Consider the following 24,125-nt stretch of genomic DNA (forward strand, 5'->3'; position numbering starts at 1 on the left):
TAGCTACATTATTACAGATTACATTTCAACTTCAAATTTCTGTTAAATATATTTTAAATCTGATGAGAAAATGTAAACATCATAAAATCATCTTTATACTTTTTTATTTTTAAAAATTGCCTTTTCTAAACCAATGTCATCCAGTTTTGGGATTCTGGAGCCACATTTGTAGTCACCATTAACCAAAAAAGCCAAAAAATCTTTTGGTTAAAGATTTTATCTATTTATTTGACACAGTGAGAAAGGGAACACAAGCAAGGGGAGTGGGAGAGAAAGGAGCAGGGAGCCTGATTAGGGGCTTGATCCCAGAACCCTGGGATCATGACCCAAGCCGAAGGCAGACACTTAATGAACCGATCCACCCAGGCACCCCAACACATGACTACTTTTTTTTTTAAATTTTTTATTTATTTGACAGAGATCACAAATAGGCCGAGAGGCAGGCAGAGAGAGAGGAAAGGAAGCAGGCTCCCTGCTGGGCAGAGAGCCTGATGTGGGGCTCGATCCCAGGACCCTGGGATCATGACCTGAGCCGAAGGCAGAGGCTTTAATCCACTGAGCCACCCAGGTGCCCCACATGACTACTTTTGAACACAGTGTTATGCTGAACTATTCTGACGCAAATTTGAAATCCTATGGGTTAGTGAGTGAAAATACCACATGCAGCTGCAAGTCCCAGTTTTATATCATTGTCCTAGATCTTTTTGTTTTGTGGAAGTGTGTTGGGTGGTAGTGGTTTAGAGTTCTAGTAGGAGAGGGGTTGATGGTGGGTGGTGAGGGGTAACTGCTGTTGGAGGCTCCGGCAAAAAAGGAGTCTCCAAAAAAAAGTCTGACACAAAACTTAGTACTTTGATTATTCTAGTGGTTGTTAACACTGGTGATTATTCTAGTGGTTGCTTGTTTACCTTGAAAGATTTATTACGACTAGATGAAAGTAAATATGGTGTAACTTTTAGTTTGACTTATTTAAATGGGTGGTAAATCTCAGGTTTAATAGGCTCTCTGTTTGGATCAGGTAAGAAGGTAGATTTGAACTGTTTCATGGCCCAGTGAAGGGATCTTTGGTCTTAGGGTGGTTCTTAGAATAGATCTTTTCATTTCAGTATCTTGTGTTTGCTTTAAATATCCATAAGTTCTTTCAGCTTAATCTGAAGATAGGTAAGCAATGCTTTAGGCCTCCTTTTGTTATATAAACTGAATTCAGAGCTTGAGGAAATAAAACTGAGTCTATTCTTATATACAATTCTGTATCAAAACCTAATAGCAGTTTTTGTGATATGAAATTTCATTACCATGAGTTACAAGTTTTTTTTTTTTCATGAGTTACAAGTTTTAAAAATTTTGATCTTTTAAGCTATACATATAATTTTATACTTTTCAAGAGAATGAAAATTCCTCATTTTATTTTATTTTATTTTTTTAAAGATTTTATTTATTTGAGAGAGAGAGATCACAAGCAGGCAGAGAGGCAGGCAGAGAGAGAGGAGGAAGCAGGCTCCCTGCTGAGCAGAGAGCCCGATGCGGGGCTCGATCCCAGCTCCCTGAGATCATGACCCGAGCCGAAGGCAGCGGCTTAACCCACTGAGCCACCCAGGCGCCCCGAAAATTCCTCATTTTAGAACACTAAATGAAGTAGACATTTAAAACTTAGACTCTTCGGGGCGCCTGGGTGGCTCAGTGGCTTAAAGCCTTTGCCTTTGGCTCAGGTCACGATCCCAGGGTCCTGGGATCGAGCCCCGCGTCGGGCTCTCTGCTCGGCGGGGAGCCTGCTTCCTCTTCTCTCTCTGCCTGCCTCTCTGCCTACTTGTGATCTCTGTCTGTCAAATAAATAAAATAAGATCTTAAAAAAAAAATCTGTTAAAACTTAGACTCTTCTGGAATAGCTACTCAGAGGTTCACTTTTTCCTTACTTGATATCTAACTTCGACCTCTAAGAGGAACAATGTCTTATTTTCTTTAAATAAGAGCCCTATAGTACTATAGTTATGGTATAAGTACCATAAAGTTTACCATGTGCTATTATTATATAGTTTATATGCTTTTTATATAAAAATATATACATAAATACAATACCATATATTATTTACTGTTACAATATATCAATGTATATACTATATATAGTCTATATAATGCATTATATATATATAATAGTAGTATATAGTATGATATAAAGCTGCTTTTCTGTCAAGAGCATAGTTTGTAGACAACTTCCTTCAGATTTCTAAGATTAAAACTGACTTTTTTGGAAAGCCATCTATCACCTAAGGGTAAAGAAGGGGACAGGGGAGGCTGTTAGGTTACCGTAATACCTTGCGTTGGTCTGTGTAATTATAAGCTTGATACCAGTCTTGCTAACTACAGGATAGACAATTCTGTTAAAATATTTATTGATGACATTCTGAACTGTGCCCAGCATCATGCTGTTAAATGAGAGGGCCACTGCACAACTCTGTGGAGCACTGTTCTTAAAACATTCTAGATTTTCTGAGTTCTTGTTTGCTTGCAGAAATTTATCTTAAATCTTTGGTGCCTACTGCTATTGGGTAGATTATACTGTTTTGCTTTGTTTTTTAAAGAATTTATTTATTTGGGAGAGAGTTCATGCAAGCACAGGGAGAGGCAGAGGGAGAGGGAGAAGCAGGCTCCCTGCTCAGCTGGGAACCGGACCTGGGGCTCTATCCCAGGATCCCAAGATCATGCATGACCTGAGCCAAAAGCAGATTTTTAACTGAGCCACCCAGGAATCCTGACTGTAATGGTATTTTATTTTATTTATTTATTATTATTTTTAAAAGATTTTTTTTTTTTTTATTTGACAGTGAGAGAGATCACAAGTAGGCAGAGAGGCAGGCAGAGAGAGAGGGGGAGGCAGGCTCCCCGTTGAGCAGAGAGCCCGATGTGGGGCTCGATCCCAGGACCCTGAGATCATAACCTGAGCCGAAGGCAGAGGCTTAACCCACTGAGCCACCCAGGCACCCCTGTAATGGTGTTTTAAACTCAAAAGTATTTATTTAATTTTTGTTACACACAGGTTACTTTCAATCAGTGAGAGCCATAGTGATTTACTCCCTACCTTCTCCACTCTCACCTTCCACAGTCACTTTCACCTCTGCTTCCTATTAGTTTATTTTGTCTTAAATCAGCATCTTTCTACTTTCCCTAGAGCGTTCATGATTAGCACTGCATACATCTTCCATGCTAATAAATATGTGGCATTTATAACAATGGACAATCCAGATGACTCATATCTATCTATAGCCATCCTCAGCTGCCTTCTGGAGTCAGTGTTTTCAACCAAACACTGGAAACAAACCTGTCTAAAACCTAGTTCCTTCACCCAAATGCTTTTCTTGTGTTTCTTTATCTCTTTAATGGGTATCCTACTTTTTATTCAAAATACAGATGATACCATCTTTATCCTGCATTGTGGTTATACCAGTTCAAGATGTCTTCTTGATACTTCTTTTACCATTTATAATTTTCTTTTATGCTTAGGGCTCTTTTACTGTTAGATGCCAAACTGGTATATGTAAAAATAATTTTAGTGGTAGAGCTGTGTGTGTTGTCTTGTGTTGGGAGCGGTCTCTCCCAGGTGCAGCCTACAGTAGCTAGCTTGGTGTTTGTTGGCGGTTTCTCCACCACAAAATAAAAACCGAGAATTTGTGTAAACTAAGTGCCTTTTTCTCCTTTTTCCTCTTGTTTATTTTATTCCATTTTATTCTCATTTTCTAGTACAATTAACCTATAGTGCACTCTTTCTAATGTGTTTCTATACATTATTAATATGTCTTCTTCCCAATGCATTTAGTGTATTTGTATTTTTAACTTATATAAATGATATTATCTCATTTTGTTTCCTGCTTTTTTACTAAGCACTATGTTTTAATATCTCCCTGTTGCTCTGCAGAGGCCTAATTCGTTGCTCTGAACTGCTACCTAAAATTCCACCAGGTACATTTCCATTCTGTTTGCAGAAGCCCAGTTGGTTCCAGCTCTCCCCCACCACTGGCAGAGCAACAGGGAGCATTCTAGCATATGCTTTGGTGAACCTCTGTAAGAATTTAGCCAAACTGCAGAAGAATCACAGCGTTTGCTGAAGTTCCCTTCTACTTAAGTTGTGCCACATGCTTCTCCAGAATGATTGTGTTTTTCTGCGTGCCTACTAGTTGTGGGGCATGAGAGTTCTTGTTTCCTTGGATCTCCCTGGCATGGTCGGGTTTTCAGCTTTTATCATTCTGTAGATATAAAGTGGTATTTTACAATGTGATTTGCATTTTCTTGGATTATACCACTTTATGTTAGTCTCTTGTCTTATACTTGTTAGATTTTTATGTATCCTATTCTGTATATTGCCTAATCATAATCATTTGCCTACCCCTTCTACCAAAGTTCTGTTTGGATACGTTAGATATTAAACCTTTGTTCTAGGTTTTGCATGTGTCTTCTTCCTCTCTGACCACTATCTGTTAATTTTATGGTGTATAGGTATTAATTCTTCATTATAAATTTAATTCAGTTCTGGTCTAAATTCCAGTTGGATTTTATTTTTTGAGGCAGCTCTATAAACTTAATCTAAATTTAGGTATGGAGAATGTGTTCGGAAACAGCTAGGTCAGTCTTAGAAAAAGAATAAGTTGGGAGGGAGTGGTTGTTGCATTACCAGATATATAAAGATGTGCCTCAATAGTACCCGGTTTTTCTTGCCCTGGCCTTATAGGGTACTAAGATACACAAATGAAGAAAATGAAGAGTGCTGAGAGATAGACACATGTATTTTTGGATTTTAATATATGATTACCATGGTATCAGAAAAACAGTGGGGAAAGGATGGAGCATTTAATAAATGGGTGTATGGAAAACTGACTCGCCATATGGAGGCAAATAAAACAACTCCTACCCCTATACCATATGTGAGGAAAGTTCTAGATAGATTAAAGGTCTACATCTGAAAGGTAAACTGTTAAAGTAGTTGTTTTTGGTGGGGGAGATTGGTGGTAAAAAAGAAAATGTGACCCGTAGGCTAGGAAGGACTTTGTAAACCTATCTTCAAAAGCACAAATTTTAAGATAAAATGAAATTAATTTATCACATGAAATTAAAATGTTCTGCTTAATGGACTTCTTTTTATCTCAGCATGTAAATGGCAGTGTGCACTGCATGCCTTTAAGGAGGGAAGGCTGAGTTGGTTGTGCATGTATGTACTGTGTTGGCAGAAGGAAGGAAGCCTCTGTTCTCTGAGGTTGCTCACATCTTAACTCAGCTATGAAATTAGACGCCTCTACTGACAATTTCCCCTTTTTACAAGTGTCTATAGAGAAATAGTCTAGATCAGTTTTTTCTAAATATATTATCTATGACAGAATTGTACCAGGTGGTGGTTAAAAACGGTGGTTAAAAATTCATCTTCTCTCCATCTCTTCCTCCCCCATTGTTTCAGTATATGGATCTACCCTTTTCTGAAAGCCTCTATAGCAGAGGTTAGCAAACTTTTTCAGTACAAGTCCAAATAGTAAATATGTTAGGCTTTGCAGGCCCTGTGGTCTGTATTTAAACTATTCAACTCTACCAGTAGTACAAAAGCAGCATAGACCATACATAAATGAAGGAACATGGTGGTATTCCAATAAAACTTTATTATAGGCACTGATAAGATATTAGTGTCACAAAGTATTATTTTCTTTAAATTGTTTTCAGTTACTTAAAAAATGTAAAATTTGCCATTCTTACCTTATTGAACAAAGCAGGCAGTGGGCCTGATTGGCCTATGTGAGTTATAGCTGGCCAACCCAGCTCCAGAAGGGTCCTTACTCAACTGAAGTTTGGAAACCAGTGCTTGGGATTATCTAATAAAGTTAATTGTTAAACTCTGCTATTTTGGGAAATTTATTGTTTTATAATAAACTTCCAGGTCTTATGAGAGAAAGTAGTTCTTAGAAGTCAGGAAGGAGTGATTACATAAATTTCTTATGGTCTGATGCAACATTTGATTTTTTTAATTGTTTCTTAAACATGTTCAAGAATGGATAGTGAAAAGGGAAACTGGAGTATTTAATTATATTTACTGTATCCTGAAGTATACCATTCAAGATGGAATTGTGAAGAGATGAAAAATAGAAGCAGCCTTTTTATTTTTTTCTTCCCTATTTAAAATAACAGTAGTATGGTGTCTAGCTCTTGTTGTTGTTGTTGTTGTTGTTGTTTTCTTTTTAAATGATTTATCAGGATGAACAAATATCTACTACCTTGAAATACTCCTAAGGACAGGGACTGGGTATGTGTGTGAGGTCAAAATGTTAGTCATGATAGGGGTCCCTGGGTGGCTCAGTCAGTTAAGGATCAGACTCTTGATTTTGGCTTGGGTCCTGATCTCAGCGTTTTGAGAGCAAACCCTACATAGGCTCTGTGCTGAGCGTGGAGCCTGCTTAAGATTTTCTCTATCTCTCTCTTCCTCCTCCTCCTTCATCTCCCCTGCTTCATGCATGAGCCGGCTCCTTTTCTCTAAAAAACAAAAACAAACATTAGTCATGTTGTTATACACTTATTGATATTCCAAAAGAGGAATTTACTATAAAAATTTTTTATAATTTTGGGGCTCCTGGGTGCCTCAGTGGGTAAGCCTCTGCCTTTGGCTCAGGTCATGAACCCAGAGTCCTGGGGTCTAACCCCACATGGGCTCTCTGCTCAGCGGGGAGCCTGCTTCCCCCTCTCTCTCTGCCTACCTCTACCTACTTGTGATCTCTCTGTCAAAAAAAAATAAATGAAATCTTCAGAAAAAAATTTTTTTGGTAATTTTTTCCTTAAGTTGGTGGAATGGTTCTCCTGATGGATGTTATAAGAAGAATAAACTTCTTTTCCCTTTGATTCATTAGTAGGGTGATCATATAATTATCATTGGTAATTATGTTAGGGCAGTAGGCATAAAGCAGGATTATCCTGGGCAAATCAGGATGCATATGTGTAATGACTCGGTTCACCAGGCACATACAATACTAATTAAAGTAAAGCATGGGTCAGTCTTCTAACTTCCTAGATGAAAGGAAGACATCCGGTAAATTAATGTTCTGCCTCAGTAGAACATGATGTCAAAATAAGTACTTTCAAAGAAAGTAAGGGTGGTGATAAATATGAGTACGATAATTACAACTGAAATGAAGTGTATTTTTACCTCAAAGGGTAGAAATACCCTGTGGTTTTAATATCTTTTTTTTATATATATTTTATTTATTTATTTGAGAGGCAGAGAGAGACAATGAAAGAGAACATGAGAAAAGAGAAGTCAGCAGGAGAAGCAGACTTCCTGCTGAGCAGGGAGCCGGATATGGGACTCGATCCCGGAACTCCAGGATCATGACCCGAGCTGAAGGCAGTTGCTTAACCAACTGAGCCACCCGGGCGCCTCTGGTTTTAATATCTTAAAAATATATTTCAGGGACGCCTGGGTGGCTCAGTTGGTTAAGCAGCTGCCTTCGGCTCAGTTCATGATCCCAGCGTCCTGGGATCGAGTCACACATCGGGCTCCTTGCTTGGCGGGGAGCCTGCTTCTCCCTCTGCCTCTGCCTTCCATTCTGTCTGCCTGTGCTCGCTCTCTCTCCTCTCTCTCTGACAAATAAATTAAAAATCTTTAAAAAATATATATATATATATATATTTCAAAAAATAGATATTTCATACATCTGTATATGTGTTTGTGCATATTGTATACATTGTAATTTTTAAAAAGTTTAGTTTGGGGGCAATGAGTGCACATGATAAGACAATTCAAACAATAGAAAAGGGTATAGAGAAACAGTTTTCCCATTTCCACCCTGAAAGGCAGTTGCTGTTGCCAGTTTCCTGTGCAAGTTACTTTAGATATATTTTATCTATAGAAACACATATGGGGCGCCTGTGTGGCTCAGTTGGTTGGGCATTGGACTCTTGATTTTGGCTCAGGTCATGATCTCATGGTCATGGGATCGAGCCCTAAATCACACTCAGCATGGAGTCTGCTTGTCCATCTCCTACTCCTCTTCCCCCCTCTTTAAAATAAAATCTTTTAAAAAAAGAAACACAAACACGTACTCCCCTCCCCTACCTCCATTTTTTATAAACACAGATGGTAATATGTTAGAGACACTGTTCCACATCTTCCTTTTTTAACTTAGGATATCTTGGACTTTTCCCAGTGTTTTTACAACAGGCCTTGGGTATTGTGATTTATACATGAAGAAACTCAGGCTCTGGGTTTAAAACTTGTTTTAAGGTAATGCATAGTAAGTATTTAGTTAAGCAGGTACTTAATAAATGTTTGGTCCCATTATGTTCTCTTGCCCAAGTATGTCTTTATCTTAAGGAGCTCAGAGGAAGATAATCGCAACAAAACTTCAAGAAAAATAACAGGAGAAGTAATTATAAATGCCCAAATCAATTTGTGATACAATCATGAGCTGCCCTGGCAGGGTCAGACATGGGAGAAATAAAAGTGTAGTCAGGGAAAATTTTATAGACATTAGGAGATGGGGGAAGGATTTAAATGGAAGGCCAAAAGGGGAGGACTGTATTAACATTTTGGGAAATGGCAGAATTGTTTTTCATAGTGGGTATACTATTTTAGATTTCCATCTAGCCAATACTTATTATCTGTATTTTATTATAGCCAGCTAGTAGGTGCAAAGTGGTATCTCATTGTAGCTTTTATTTGCATTTTTTTTTTTATAAAGATTTTATTTATTTATTTGACAGAGAGAAATCACAAGTAGGCAGAGAGGCAGGCAGAGAGAGAGGAGGAAGCAGGCTCCCTGCTGAGCAGAAAGCCCGATGCGGGGCTCGAACCCAGGACCTGGGATCATGACCTGAGCCGAAGGCAGCGGCTTAACCCACTGAGCCACCCAGGCGCCCCTATTTGCATTTTTCTAATAGCTAATGATGTTAAGCCTTTTTTTTTAAAAGTGCTTATTAGCCATTATATATCTTCTTGGGGGAAAATTTCCTTTGCCCCTTTGAAAATTTGCTTTGTCGTTTTATGACTGAGATTTAAGAGTTCTTTATATTCCGTATAAAAGTTCCTTATCAGATACATGATTTGCAAATATTTTATTCCATTTTGTGGGTTGTCTTTTCATTTTCTTGGTGGTGTTGTTTGCAGTCCAAAGTTTGTGATTTTTAATGAAGTCCAATTTATCTATTTTTTCTTTTGTATGTGCTTTTGGAGTTGTAGCTGAGACACCATTATCTAACCCAGGGTCACAAATATTTGCTTCTTTGTTTTCTTCTAAGAATTTTATAGTTTAGTTCTTAGATTTAAGTCTGTGCACCAAATTAATTTTTTATGTATGGTGTGAGGAAGAGGTCCAGCTTCATTCTTTAGCATGTGGCTATCCCATTTTCCCAGCACCATTTGGTAAAAAGACTATTCTTTCCCCGTTGAGTTGTCTTGGCAGCCTTGTCAAAAATCAGTTTACCCTGAATGTGAGGGTTTATTTCTAGACTCCCAGTTCTGTCCTGCTGACCTCTATGTCTAGCCTGTGGCCAGTACCATACTGCCATAATGTCTGTAGCTTTGTAGTAAGTTTTGAAATTGAGAGATGTGAGGGTTTAACCTTATTCTTTATTGAGATTATTTTGGCAATTCTGGATCCCTTGCATTTTCATATCAATTTTAGCATCTGTTCATCAATTTCTGTAAAAAAAAAAAAATCTAGCTGGAATTTTTATAGGGATTGCATTGAATCTGTAGAATAATTCGGGAACTATTTCTCTCTTAATGCTAGATTTCCATCTGTCGACATAAGATGTCATCTCAATTTATTTAGGTCTTACTTAATTTCTTGGCAGTAATGTTTTGTAGTTTCCAGTATATATATTTTTTACTTCTATTAAGTTTATTCTTTTTTATAAGGATTTTATTTATTTATTTATTTATTTGACAGAGAGAGAGAGAGAGAGAGAGGATCACAAGTAGGCAGAGAGGCAGGCAGAGGGAGGGGGGAAGCAGGCTCCCTGCTGAGCAGAGAGCCCGATGAGCAGGGCTCGATCCCAGGACCCTGAGACCATGACCCGAGCCTAAGGCAGAGGCTTAACCCACTGAGCCACCCAGGTGCCCCTAAATTTATTCTTTTTGATGGTATTATAAATAGAATTAAAATTTTTTATTTTAGGGGCCCCTGGGTGGCTCAGTTGTTAAGTGTCTGCCTTTGGCTCAGGTCATGATCCTAGGGTTCTGGGATTGAGCCCCACATCAGCTTCCTACTCTGGGGGAGGCCTGCTTCTCCCTCTCCCACTCCCCCTGCTTGTGTTCCCTCTCTTGCTGTGTCTCTGTCGAATAAATTAATAAAATCTTTAAAATTTTTATTTGCCATTATTCATTGGTAAACAATATAGAAATACAGTCAACTTTTGTATATTGATTTTTGTACCCTACAGCCTTACTTAGCTTGTCTATTAGTCTAATAGCTTTTTAGTAGATTCCTTAGGATTTTCTCTGTACAAGATCATGTTATCTATAAATAGAGATAGTTTTCTTTTTCTTACCTAATTGCACTGGCTAGAATTTCTAGTACAGTATTGAATAGTGACAGTGGATGTGTTTGTCTTGATCTTGAGCAAAAGCACTCAGTCTTTCACCATTAAGTATGATGTTAGGTGTCGGTTTTTCACTAGTGTCTTTTTAAGAGCCAAACTTTTAAATTTTTCTAAGTCCAGTTTGTTGTTTTTTTTTTTTTTCTTGTATAAGTCATACTTTTTGTGTTCTAGGAATTCTTTGCCTGCCCCAGGATTATAAAGATTTTCTCCTATGCTTTCTTCTTGAAAGAAAGTGTGGTTTTAACTTTTTTTTTTAAAAGATTTTATTTAAAATCTTCAGATTTTATTTAAAGATTTTATTTAAAATCTTGACATCAGAGATCACAAGTAGGCGGAGAGGGAGAAGCAGGCTCCCCGCTGAGCAGAGAGCCCGATGCAGGGCTTGATCCCAAGACCCTGGGATCATGACCTGAGCCAAAGGCAGAGGCTTTAACCCACTGAGCCACCCAGGTGCCCTTACGGTTTTAACTATTAAGTTTTAGTTTGTTATACATTTGTCTTCATAATTCAGCTTTTAAGATTAAATACATTTAGGAAAGTTGGCAGGAAAAAGGAGGCATTTGTCACTAATTACTTGTTTTTTGAAAATGAGTAAATTGGTGAGAATAACTACATGTAATCCAAAAGCCCTGCTTTGTACAATTTTTTTTTAAAGATTTTATTTATTTATTTGACAGAGATCACAAGTAGGCAGAGAGACAGGCAGAGAGAGAGGGGAAGGCAGGCTCCCTGCAGAGTGGAGAGCCCGATGCGGGGCTCGATCCCAGGACCCTGAGACCATGACCCGAGCCTAAGGCAGAGGCTTAAACCACTGAGCCACCCAGGCGCCCCTGTATAATTTTTGCATTTGATAGTCTGCCACTGCTCCTCAAAACACCCTAGTGGTATTTTGGGGGAGCATACCCTCATGACTGACATAGATGTTATTTGTTCATCTAACATTCCTTTAGGGTACCACCATCCCTCATTTTATAATAACCCTTTTCATTCCATCAAGAGTCTTTCTTCAACCCCAGGAGTGGTACATGACTCAAGCCAGCCCACCAGAGCTCTGCATTCTTCTAAGAACAGTGATTATTTCAGAGTGGGGTATGTGACCTAATCTGAACTGATACGAGCTGTGGCAAAAGTATTGGGGAGGGCTCTTTAAAAAAGGTTATCCCGGGCGCCTGGGTGGCTCAGTGGGTTAAGCCGCTGCCTTCGGCTCGGGTCATGATCTCAGGGTCCTGGGATCGAGGCCCACATAGGGCTCTCTGCTCAGCAGGGAGCCTGCTTCCCTCTCTCTCTCTCTGCCTGCCTCTCCATCTGCTTGTGATCTCTCTCTGTCAAATAAATAAATAAAAATCTTTAAAAAAAAAAAAAAAGGTTATCCCTTTTCTTGAGGTAGCTGTGAGTTGGATGTGAGTCTTAAACTTCTGATGTCTACTTTTCCAAGCTGCCACGTGTGGAGAGCCTGTCTGAAAACATAGTTGAGGTCATGAGCTCTTAATGACTGTATCCTTTTGGGCCCTCCCTTGGTGTTTTATTTATTTTTATTTATTAGAGAGAGAGAGAGTGTGTGTGTGTGCGCACGAGTAGAGGGAGAAGCAGATTCCCTGTTGAGCAGGGAGCCTGATGCAGGGCTCAATCCTGGACTCGGGGACCATGACATGAGCCAAGGGCAGATGCCCACCTGACTGAGCCACACAGGTGCTCCCTCCCTCCCTTGGTGTTTTAAATTATGTGGGCCAATAAATTCTTTTGGCTCAGGGTCATTTAAGTTAGGTATCTTCGCTTGTAACTGAATAGGTCCTAACTAATTAGCTATTAGTCTTTTCAAAAAAAGGTCTATATGTAGGAATTTAAATTAGGATCTGTTTCCTTAGTAGATAGTAAAGGAATAATAATTTTTATGTGTGTGTTGTGGGAGGAAGCCGCACCTTTGGCCTTTACAAAAGCTAGGAGTTTCTGTTAAATACCTAGGGTCGTGATACAGCTTTCGTGGAATACTGAATTTAAATCCTATGGTTAAATGAGAATTAGTGAGGACTTAATCCTTAAATGTCTGCTTTTAATGAATATATGGATTTGACCAACTTCTTGATAGTATTTTATGGGAGAGTTAAATGTACGATAGAGGCTTCACATTTAATTATGAGAGCAGGTTGTTCTCTGAAATCTTAGAATTTTCAGCTATAAATTTTTATATATTTTTATTTATAATTTCAGGTATAATTTTTTATTACTTTAGAGTAATTTGTGAGATTATAGTTTTGAAATTAAAAATGAGGAATATTTTTTCAACTTAAAGATGCACAGAATAATTATTTCAGGTATGTATCTAATGTAGAAATACAGAGTTCACTGTGTAGTGGTGAAATTAAAAAACATGCTTAAAGCAATCTTTGGGTTTAAAAAGGTAGGTCTCTAAAATGTCTCTTTCTCTTTTTTTTAAAGATTTTATTTATTTGACAGATCACAAGTAGGCAGAGAGGCAGGCAGAGGGGAAGGGGGAAGCAGCCCCTCTGCTGAGCAGAGAGCCCGTGTGGGGCTAGATGCCAGGACCCTGGGATCATGACCTGAGCCGAAGGCAGAGGCTTTAACCCACTGAGCCACTCAGGCACCCCAACGTTTGCAGTCTTTAGGAAGCATTTCCACCATTCTTGCAAGTGTATGTTTTTAAATTTTATTTAATCAGTACGTACCTTAATAATATGTTAACGTTTGTATTATTTGGTTTCAGTATAATACTTTCGTTAGCTATGTGGAATTTTACCATATTAATTTTGACCTTTAAAATGAAAAGATTAAGTTGATTATTGGAAAGCCAAAATGTAGCTTTAGATTTTTGTGACAGCCATTATTAATACTCAAGTAGTCATTATTTCTATGGAAATTTTAGTACTTACTGCTTTTAAAATAATTTGTGTAGGTTTAAATAGTGCTGTAGGGTTCAAAGCCACTTTATAGTACTTCCTTTACTTTTTCTCAGTTTAGTTCAGTGAGGTGGTATGTAGGAGGGTATCATTGGCCACACTTGCCAGATAAGAAACTGAGGGTTGAATTGGAATTTGTATGCTGTTCTTATTTTCAAGTTCCTTGTGTGTTTAGTTGTATCTTACTATGAAGTGTACTTTTAAAGGTTTTTTTTTTTTTTAAAGATTTTATTTATTTATTTGACAGAGAGAGATCACAAGTAGAGAGAGAGGCAGGCAGAGAGAGAGAGAGAGAGAGAGGGAAGCAGGCTCCCTGCTGAGCAGAGAGCCTGATTCGGGCCTCGATCCCAGGACCCTGAGATCATGACCTGAGCCGAAGGCAGCAGCTTAACCCACTGAGCCACCCAGGCGCCCCTTTTAAAGGTTTTTGAAAGCACTGTAACCCTTTCTTAAAACAGATTTCAGGGAAATTAAGCATTTAAAACATCAAAACTTTCTTCCCCCATCTGGAGTATGGTTTGAAAGTCATTGCTTTGTAGTAGACATTATTTTTCTAGTGTGTTGTTGAGGCCCAATATCTGTTAAGTCAATGCTAAGAGTTACTGAATTTGTATCAGATTCTGATTTTGTCTTCTGCTTTCTCCTTCCATGAATGCCCATTAAGTCCACTCTGGACCTCCAAACCCTCCAATGAAATGCATCACTCTTCATAACATTGCAAGGGGAGCTCCTTGGGGTTTGCCCCTGTGCTTTGACAGATTAACAGGGAAAGGCTTTAGAAAGGGGAGAGGGGAGATCAGAGGTAAGAGAATTAACCTGAGAATCAGAAAACTAATGTCATGATTGGCAAGAAAGTTTTCAAGAAGGCAGGGTTGATAAGTTCTTGACCAAAAAGCTGATGAAGAAAGTCAGAAATGCTGTTTGATTTTGAGATTGGAAGGTCATTGGTACATTTAAGAGAACAGTTGACTGGAATATTGAGGTAAAGCAGGACTGAATCTTAGGTGGAAGGGTATGCATAGGTGGAAGCAGGAAGTTGCCACTAAAGGGCCAGGGAAAGCTAGACCCGTAGCTTGAAGGGAGGGTGGGGGGTAAGGGGTATTTAGGAGTATACTTAGGAGTAGGCTTTATTTAGTTGTGTTTCTCTTTTTGCATGGAAAAGTTTGAACTTTTTGTAATGAAGTGCTGGATTCAGTGATAAAGGAAGAGGAATTTGATAGACCACATGTTTGTCTTGGAAAGATGCACATATACTTCTGAAATGAAGAGGGAAAAGAAGAAATAGGGAATTGAAGATAGGAATTTTCATGTGAGAGAATCGAAGTTTGAGGGAGCAAGGGATACCAAGATAAGTGAGAAGTCCTTAAAATAAAATAACACATTTAGTGCTTTAGGATGTTCTTTCCAAAGCCTATATCTTTTTGGTTGCCTGTCAAACTAAAGATGTATACCAGCCTAGACAGAATAACAGCAAATTTATTTAGGAAATAGTTTTGGCACAAAGAGGTTTCACTTAACCTGCCACTTGAGGGACTCTAATCAGTGTGTATCAGCCTGCTGACAGGCAGGACTTCCTTGTGATTTGGGAGTTATTTGTGAACCTTCTGTGCACATGGAAGTGGCTGCTATTGTGTGTGCGGTTCTTGGGGAGGAGTCTGAGTGATAGAGGTGCCACTGGGCTAGAGAGGGGGTGGCAGGCGGTGGCCTTAACCTAGGCCTGCTGGAGAGCTGGGATCCTGAGGACACTTGAAAGGTGCTGGGCTAGTTGAGGCCCAGGCTTGGGACCAGTCCTTTTTGCTGTTTAAATTGCAATGGCAGGGGCGCCTGGGTGGCTCAGTCAATTGGGTGTCTTTGGCTCTGGTCATGATCCCAGGATCCTGGGATCGAGCCCTACATGGGGTTCCCTGCTCGTCGGGGAGTCTGCTTCTCCCTCTCCCTGTCTACCACTCCCCCTGTTTGTGCACTTTCTCTTTCAAGTAAATAAAATCTTAAAAAAAAAAAATTGCTATGACAGATACCAACCACCTAGGGTTACAGGCAAAAGCTGTTACTACGGTACTAAATTTGAAATTTCAACTCACAAGGGGCTGATATATGGTTGCTAATTCTATTTTGTCTTGCAAGGACATTGAAAACAAAATTACCATCTACTGTCATCAACATTTCACAAAATGGAAGATAATTTTATCACAAAATAGGAAGAACTGGATATCAGAATGGACAGAACTTTATTTTAAATAAAATTTATGAAAAACAAATACTTTATCCTTTTCCCTTTATTCTTTACCTTTTGATGAAAAGTTTGTCTTAAAAATGTGTGTAAGAATCACTGACCTACATCACTAAGACCGTTCATTTTGGGAAATTTGTTCTAAATACTTGTCCTCTTTTTTCCCACTTCACCTCACAAGCGAAAGAACGGGAGCTGTTATGGTGGAAAGCCACGCATGTGTGAGAGGGAAGGAAAGAGAATTGCCTGTGTGTTTATATTGGCCCATTTCTAAGCCACCTGCACTTGAGTTCACATTTACTCCATTCCCTTTTATCCATCTTCTAATAGTCTACTTTGTGTTTTAATAATTTGTCGTTGACCCTCCTCTTAGCTGGAGTTTTATGAGAATAGACAGCAGACATTTTTGTGACTCTTGTAAGAATTTTCTCCATAGCATAATACTGAACAATTACGGTCTAAATGGATACTTTTTAATTGGTTTATTGTATTATCATAAAACACATTAAAATTTATCTTACAATCTCAGTTCCATGTCTAGCAGCCCCAACCGCCAGAGCCACTGAAATGTTCCTTTCCTTCCCTTTGAGGAGGCAGCTCTTCTCCAGAACCGTGCTGTATGTACATTTTGCACGAAGCGAATGTGTAAGGGTCTCTGGACGTGATTATTGCTGAAGGACAAAGGCATTTTGCTCTACCAGACTGGAGCTCAGAGGCTCATTCCTTTGTCAGCCTGCCTGCTCCAGCAGCTGTCTGCTCCTGGCTGCGGAGCGCTCTCACTGCGGCTGGATACAGACGAACAAACGTTCTGTCCTGTGATCCAAGGTTTCTGTGGGGTTGGGACTGCTGTTGCAGCTGCTCCTCCTCCCAGGCTGTTGAGGGCACCTCGCAAACTTTGCTGTCTTGCGAAACAACTCTTGACTGCTCGGATTTTGTCTTATCGCTTCAGCAGTGTCTTAGTTGGTGTGCCTCCCCGTGGCTCTCTGTGGCGCTCATTGTTACTGTAAGCGCGCGTTCACGAAACACTGAAATGGCTAAATATGGACAATGCTTTCGGTTAACTAAATTCTGCTAGAGGTATCATCAGTGGTTAAAAATCCGCTGGATTTTAGAGGCTAGCCTGAGTTTATGTTGGAATTCCTTTTTACCTCCTGCTTATGTGGTGTTGAGTGTGCCTGTTCGTGAGTCTTTATAAACTGTGAGCCCTGGTTCTTTTTAAAAGAAACACAACCCAACCAAGTTGCCAGATATACTGATGAGATGTGTTTCCTTCCAAAATACTTCCATCTTTATTTGCTGTAAGGCATAAATCCGATTTCAATAAAGCCATAAAGCCATTTAAAGGGTGTTTTTAAAAGAATATTAAACCTGGTATTTTTTTAACTTTTTGTAAGAAACCTAGACGGTATCTAAAATAGCATGTATGCTGTATTTTTTAACTACATATAACAGCAAGCAAGTATCAGTTAAGCATATAACTAATGATAAATATTTTCTGAACTAAAATCAGGATACATGGTTTGAGAGTTTTCTGAAATGTTAATACCGTATTGAACATGCAGGATCGTACACATAAACTCAAATTTTGTTTCTTTAGCAAATGATGACTTAAGTAAGTGCTGCATGGAAGTGTGTGGGATTGCTGGTTAGCAGCGCCGCCAGGAGGCTGGGCAGGCCCTGCAGGACTCTTGCGGTTTCTTGCTGTTCAGTGGGAATTGGATGTAGGCATGTATGTATAGATACAGTCAGAGGATTTGGTTTATTGATAGCTCTTAGGGATTGTCACAGTGAAGTACTTAGGATTTCCCCCCAGATAATTTTGTTCTCACTGTCACTGCACTAATCCAGGTTGTTAGATTTCTGTAGTCTCCTAATTAGGCTCTCTGCTTCATTCATTGAAGATTGAATTTGTAGCTTCCTATTTCTGAATAGGTTGATGTTTTCAGTATTTAGAGTTTTCTACTTCTTAAAACAGTGACTGTTTTTTCACTTCACTCCTGTAGGTGCAAAGCTGTTAAAATCTAAATGGTTTGGTAGGCATTTAAGGTCCTCTGATTTATTCTCATTTAGTCTTTCCATTTCCAACTACATTCCTGCAGAAGACACATGTGTACCAAAAAAAGTTGTATGTTTTCTCTCTCTTTTTTTTAACCTTCTTTCTTCCTTTTTTGGGAGATTATAACTTTACCCTTCATTATATTTTTGAAAATTTTTTGGTTCATTGTGTGTATGTGTTTAATTGAGGTATTATTGACACCATGTTATGTCAACTGCAGGTGTAGAACATGGTGATTCCACAATTCTATATATTATGCAGTGCTCACCATTGTAGGTGTAGTTACCATTTGTCACCATACAAGGATAATAAAATATTACTGAATATATTCCTTTTGCTGCATTTTTACCCCTGTGACTTACTTGTTTTATAACTGGAAGTTTGTACCTTTTAATCCCCTTTGCTTATTTTGCACATCCTCCACTACCATTCTTTCTGGCAGCTATCAGTTGTTAAGGTCCCCCCCTCCCCCGTATCTAGGAGTCTGTTTCTGGTTTTTGTTTGTTCATTTGTTTGCTTTGTTTTTAGAGATTTCACATATAAGTAAAATCATATGTCATTGTCTTTCTCAGTCTGACTTATTTAGTGTAATCCCCTCTAAGTCCATCCATGTTGCCTTTTCATTTTCGATAGTTTCCTTTCCTCTGCAGAAGCTTAGTATTTTGGTTTGTCTCTGGTTTATTTTTGCTTTTGTTTCCTTTGCTAGAAGAGACCTGTCCAGAAAAACGCTGCTGAGGCAAGGCCCACGTCCAAGAGATTACTGGCTATGTTTTCTTTTAGGAGTTTTATGGTTTCTGATCTTGTATTTAAGTCTTAAATCCATCTTGAGTTTATTTTTGTACATGGTGTAGAAAGTGGTCTAGTTTCCTTCTTTTGCATATAACTGTCCAGTTTTCTCAACACCATTTGTTGCAGAGACTGTCCTTTCCCCATTGTGTATATTCTTGCTTCCTTTGTTGTAGATTAATTCACTATAAAATTGTGGGTTTATTCTGGTTCTCTATTCTGTTCCGTTGATCTGTATGTCTGTTTTTGTCCCTGTACTGTACTGTTTTTATTACTATAACTTTGAAGTATAATTTGAAATCTGGGACAGTAATACCTCCAGCTTTGTTCTTTCTCAAAATTGCTTTGGCTGTTCACGGTCTTTGTGGTTCCATATGAATTTTAGAATGGATTGTTCTAGTTCTGTGAAAAATACTCTTGGTATTTTTTTTAAATAAAAGATTTTATTTATTTGACAGCGATCGCAAGTAGGCAGAGAGGCAGGCAGAGAGAGAGGAGGAAGCAGGCTCCCTGCTGAGCAGAGGACCTGAGCCAAAGGCAGAGGTTTTAACCCACTGAGCCACCCAGGCGCCCCAATACTCTTGGTATTTTCGTGGGGATTGCATCGAATCTGTAGATTGCTTTGGGTAGTATGGACATTTTAACAATATTCCTCCAATCTAGGGGCATGGTTTGTTTTTCTGTTTATATCATCTTCAGATTCTTTCATCAGTATCTTTCAGAGTGTAGGTCTTTCACCTCCTTGGTTAAATTTATTCCTAGATAGTTTATGATTTTTGGTGCAATTCTAAATGGGATCTTTTTCGTAAGATCTTTTTCTGCTACTTCATTATTAGTGTATAGAAATGCAACAGATTGCAGTATAGTCTGTATCCTGCAGCTTTACTAGATTCATTTATTCTGATAGTTTTTTTGGTGGCGTCCTTAGGGTTTTCTGTATATAGGATCATGTCATCTGCAGATAGTCAACAATTTTACTACTTCTTATCAATTGGATGCCTTTTGTTTCTTTTTCTTGTCTGATTTCTGTGGCTGGGACTTTTAGTACTATGTTGAATAAAAATGGTGAAAGCAGACATCCTCGTCTTATTCTGATCTTACAGGGAAAGCTTTCAGTTTTTGACCATTGAGTAATGTTAGCTGTGGGTTTGTTACACGTGGCCTTTATTATGTTGAAGTATGTTTGTTTGCTTTCATTTTTAGTTTCTAAAAGCTCTTCTTTCTTTTCTCCCTGCCCCCACTTTATTGAGATATAATTAAAACATCCTGTTAGTATAGGGTGTAGAACATAGTGATTTGATATATGTGTATATTACATAATGACTTCACCACAGTAAATTTAGTTGACACCCATCACCTCCATTGTTTCAGTTTTATTTCTTGTGATAAGAACTTTTAAGATCTACCTGATAGCACCTTTCAAGTATATGATACTTTATTGTTAACTATACTATATATTTCCAGAACTTAGTATCTTATAACTGGAAGTTTGTACCGTTTGACTGCCTTTGCCCATTATCAGCACCTGACCCCTACCCTCCTTTTTCTTTTCTGAATACTGTTTTGTTTTACCCATATCCTTGTTTCATCAGTGTAGTATCTTCTGTCTCTCTGGATATTAGTAATTTCATTTATTTTTAATTTTTCTTTCTAAATTCTGTTTTCTCTAATTGACTGTCTTCTAGTTTGTTTTGATCTTTGTTTGCCATTTTAGAGAAGAACCATGTTCCTTGGTTATCTGTTAACTTAGTTAGGGAGACTTTTCCTCTAGGCTGTTAACATCCCCCAAAGGAGACTGCCTGGAGGGTAAAGGCCAAGCTTTGTTCTGGGAGCTGAGAAAGAAAACTGGGGATCTTATTGTTGGCCATGCATAAGCTCATTGTCAGTACAGCACCTCTGCCCTCATCCATATTAATGTCCCCTGGTTCAGAGACCCTCAGTTTTAAACCTCTCCAGAAAATAAACCCCAGTCAGGCAGGATTTCTATTACTGTGTAACAAACTACCACAACTTTAGCAGTTCAAAACAGTACATACATTTTAGTATGTACAGTTCACATGGGTCAGGAGTTGGGGCACAGCTTAGACCTCTTTTCAGGGTTTTTTAGGCTACAGTCAAGGAACCAGCTAGCTAGCCTGTGTGCTCATCTGTTGCTCAGGGTTTGCTTCCAAGCTTATGCAGTTGTGACGTAGAGTTTACTTCCTTGCAGCCATAGGACTGAAGTCAGTTGCTCCCAGAGGCCACAGCAGCAGTTCTCTAGCCCTCTCTTCAGGCAGTTGACATCATAGCAGCTTGCTCCTTCAGGGCCTGCAGGACAGTCTTTCTCTTGTCACTTAAGACTGAGTCTTATGGGGGCGCCTGGGTGGCTCAGTGGGTTAAGCCGCTGCCTTCGGCTCGGGTCGTGGTCTCAGGGTCCTGGGATCGAGCCCCGCATCGGGCTCTCTGCTCAGCAGGAAGCCTGCTTCCTCCTCTCTCTCTGCCTGCCTCTCTGCCTGCTTGTGATCTCTCTCTGTCAAATAAATAAATAAAAATCTTAAAAAAAAAAAAAAAAAGACTGAGTCTTATGTAATAACAATTTATAGAAAACATAACCTGATCCAAGAGTGGTGTCCAGTCAGCTTTGCCTTATTCTGTTAGGGAGAAGCAAGTCACAGCTTCTGTCCATACATGCTCACATGGAGGAGGTCAGAGTGTATTAGCGGGAGGACATCATGCTGCCCATCTCAGAATTCCACCTGTCATACAGGGTCTTGGAATTGGACCACTGATACACACTTTTAACCAGTTCTTATTTTAAAACCTTCCCCTGCCTCATTCTCAGCCTCCTCGGGCACCACAGATTCCTGAGTCTTCAGGGAGGGTTATGTGGTCTACCTGGGCTTGATTTTTGGCTTTTTTCACAGCCACTTGAGGATTCAGCTTCTTGGCTATATCATGTCGAATCCTTTACCACTTGCCAGTTTGCCTCCTAACTTCCAAACTTCTGTGAATATTATCCCCTTTCCTTTTCTTCCCATCTTTGTAGGTTTATGCCTTTAAAAATCTTTACTGTCATATTGTCGGAGTTTGGGGAAGGAGTGAAAGTTGGTATCGTGGGTTCAGTCTATCATCTTTGTGTATATGTTCTGAGATAGTTGTCTTCTCCCTCTGGGCCAGTACTTAAATTGGGGTTATTTTTTTTTCCTTTTAAGAGGGAAAAAAATAAGAAATTAAAACTTCCCCTCTCATTTCATTTTTCATGTCCTTCTCTTCTTTGACCTTATTTTCCAATCATATATGTGGGCTGTTAGCCACATTTCATACCTCTCAGCCAAGCTCCTCACCTTCGGCTTGGAACAACTGCCTCCTCTCTTTCAGAACTTTTCTTGCCTTTTGGCGTTTTCCATAAAACTTAGCCTGAATAGACATAAACCTTAGCAGTTAATTCTCTGCAAGTGTTTTTCATATAAAATTGGGAATTACTAGCTGACATTTTTGTTAGGACCCTTTTCTGTTTGGGCGTTATGCTCTGCACTCCTTTCTTATTAAATATTACATGATGAGAATTATTTTAGGAAGCACCTGGTTTTAGCATGTGGTAGCATATGCACTGTGTGTGTTAGTTTACAAGCCAGAATGGTAGCTGGTCAGTGGCCACTGGTGAAGGTCACATGTGTCTGCTTACCAGCACTAGGAGAAAATTTGTTAGACTTGGTCGGCTGTGAAATGTCCCATGTGGGTGCTCCAACTTGGGCTGCTTTAGCAGCTGCTGCAGCACCGAGTTTTGTTAAAGCTGTCGTCTCCTCTCCTCAGCTAGAAGAAGATATGTAGACAGCAGGGCAGAGATTTGGTGATGAGGTTTAGCAGTGAACAAGAGGCCAGAGCAGACTCTCCCCTCCAAACGCAGCCCTGTATTTGACCCATAGGGCATAGCCTTCCTCATTCACACTCTCAGCCCTCTGCAAATGTAAACAGCCTTTGCCTTTCTCTCCTGGCCTTCTGGGGCCAAGAAGGAAGCCAATGACTCTCCAAGTGCAGTAAATAGTTCTCCTCACCTTCTGACCCTGTGATTTCCTGGTGGTTCTGAGCTGTAGATCCTGCAATGGAGAGGGAGGGAACAAAGAGGTTGCAGAGGCCTCAGCTTCACAGAGCATTGAGCAGTGGGTGATATTGTATCCTCAGGCAGGAGTTGACCTCCATTTCAGTGGAGGTCATTCATTCCAATGATTTGCTGGACCTCCCAGTGCACTGTGGACTAGAATGGAATGGAGTAGAGTGGACCAAACAGACTTCTGAGCTGGGAAAGTAGGTATCACGTTCTACACCTCCTTTTTAGCATTTCCCCCCACTTAAAGTTCTTAAAAAGAAAAAAAAGAAAAGAAAAGAAAGAAAATTGTATTGCTTATTCTTTTTGCAATTTAAGAACATAACATCTGGACTGTTACTCAGTTGAACTGATGCTTATTTCCCAAAACCATCTTTGGTTTTCATTAAGCTGGGAGTTCTCAATTTTTATAGTTGTCACATTATTATTAAAATCCCCTCTCCTCCACACTAAGTAGTACTCCATGTGGTATGTACTTAAAAAAAAAAACCTGAATCAATTTTTAAGAAATTTTAATAACCTTCTAGCAGGTCATAAGATTTTCTTGTTCGTAATTCTAGCTTCCATCCAAGTATAAAAGACAAATGAAATAATAAGTTAGGAAAGGCAGAGTAGTAAATGTGATTAAACAAAATTGGTGGGGAGTCCAAAGCAGATAATTTTATTGGAAACTCCATGGATGTATTGGGGGAAAAAAAATCACTGTAGGAAAGAAAGCCTGGGTTGTATTGACCAGAAGTGTGATTTCCTAGCTTTAGGATTTTGTACAGACCCATCACTTAACGTTCACTTAACCTTCTGAATACTTCCCCATCTTTAAAATGGGAATAATGAGAGGCGCCTGGATGGCTCAGTCAGTCAGGTGTCTGCCTTTGGCTGCATTGGGCTCTCTGCTCAGGAGGGAGTCTGCTTAGAGGAAAGAATGATTTAAAATGATCAGTTTCTCTGTACATATTAGAGTATTTTTCTCCTTTATCTACTTTTTAAGGCACAATTTACCTGCAGTTAGAGCCATCCACTTCAGATATTTCGTGTCTTAATAACTATTAGATAAATTGACTATTAGATATCTCGACTATTTAGATATTGATCGGATCATCTTTGCTAACCATTGGTATTTGGTGGGTGTGTCTGCTGAGTTGGCTGTCAGATCCCTTGTTTTGAAAAATATTTGTGGGCTGTTGTATAAACTTGAGCCCCTTTGCTTTATACTGTTGAAGGGTTTGCATTCTCTCCCTGGGTTCAGTCTCTCTCTCAGCACCCTCTCTGGAGCGTGGTATAAAGAAGAGGTTAGGGGAGGGCCTGATTTGAAGAGAGGAGGGAGGAGATGGCAGGATAGAGTGGTAGTGTCGGTAGAAGCTTTTATAGTACTAGGGCCAGATCTGTCCTTTAATGGGAGACCACAGGACACCTTAACCCCCATAATAGTTACTGACGGCTTTCACAGGGCTGTATATTGGAGATGGGAGCAGTAGTACTCATTTTCTGTGAATG

General features: G+C 39.3%; 2 protein-coding genes across 7 annotated transcripts in view; one reads left to right on the top strand and one right to left on the bottom strand.

Annotated features, from left to right (window-relative positions):
- Positions 1 to 24,125, top strand: part of LOC125105039 (ubiquitin-conjugating enzyme E2 E1) — an 82,464-nt gene that overhangs the window by 42,871 nt on the left and 15,468 nt on the right. The gene's annotated exons all lie outside the window — the stretch shown is intronic.
- Positions 6,204 to 24,125, bottom strand: part of NKIRAS1 (NFKB inhibitor interacting Ras like 1) — a 65,973-nt gene continuing 48,051 nt past the window's right edge. Inside the window, exons 6-7 of one of the 6 annotated variants that reach the window (XM_047738012.1) lie at positions 22,582 to 22,623; positions 15,845 to 16,706 (exon numbers count right to left, since the gene is read on the bottom strand). In XM_047738012.1, the coding sequence (XP_047593968.1) occupies positions 16,651 to 16,706; positions 22,582 to 22,623 (98 nt within the window). In that variant the 3' untranslated portion in view covers positions 15,845 to 16,650. Of the gene's footprint in view, positions 6,499 to 15,843; positions 16,740 to 21,103; positions 22,624 to 24,125 lie in introns of those variants that run through there. The other 5 variants (XM_047737983.1, XM_047738002.1, XM_047738018.1 and 2 more) reach the window with 5 other exon arrangements.

Source organism: Lutra lutra, chromosome 1, assembly GCF_902655055.1.
Source record: "Lutra lutra chromosome 1, mLutLut1.2, whole genome shotgun sequence".
In the NCBI taxonomy this organism is placed as follows: Eukaryota; Metazoa; Chordata; class Mammalia; order Carnivora; family Mustelidae; genus Lutra; species Lutra lutra.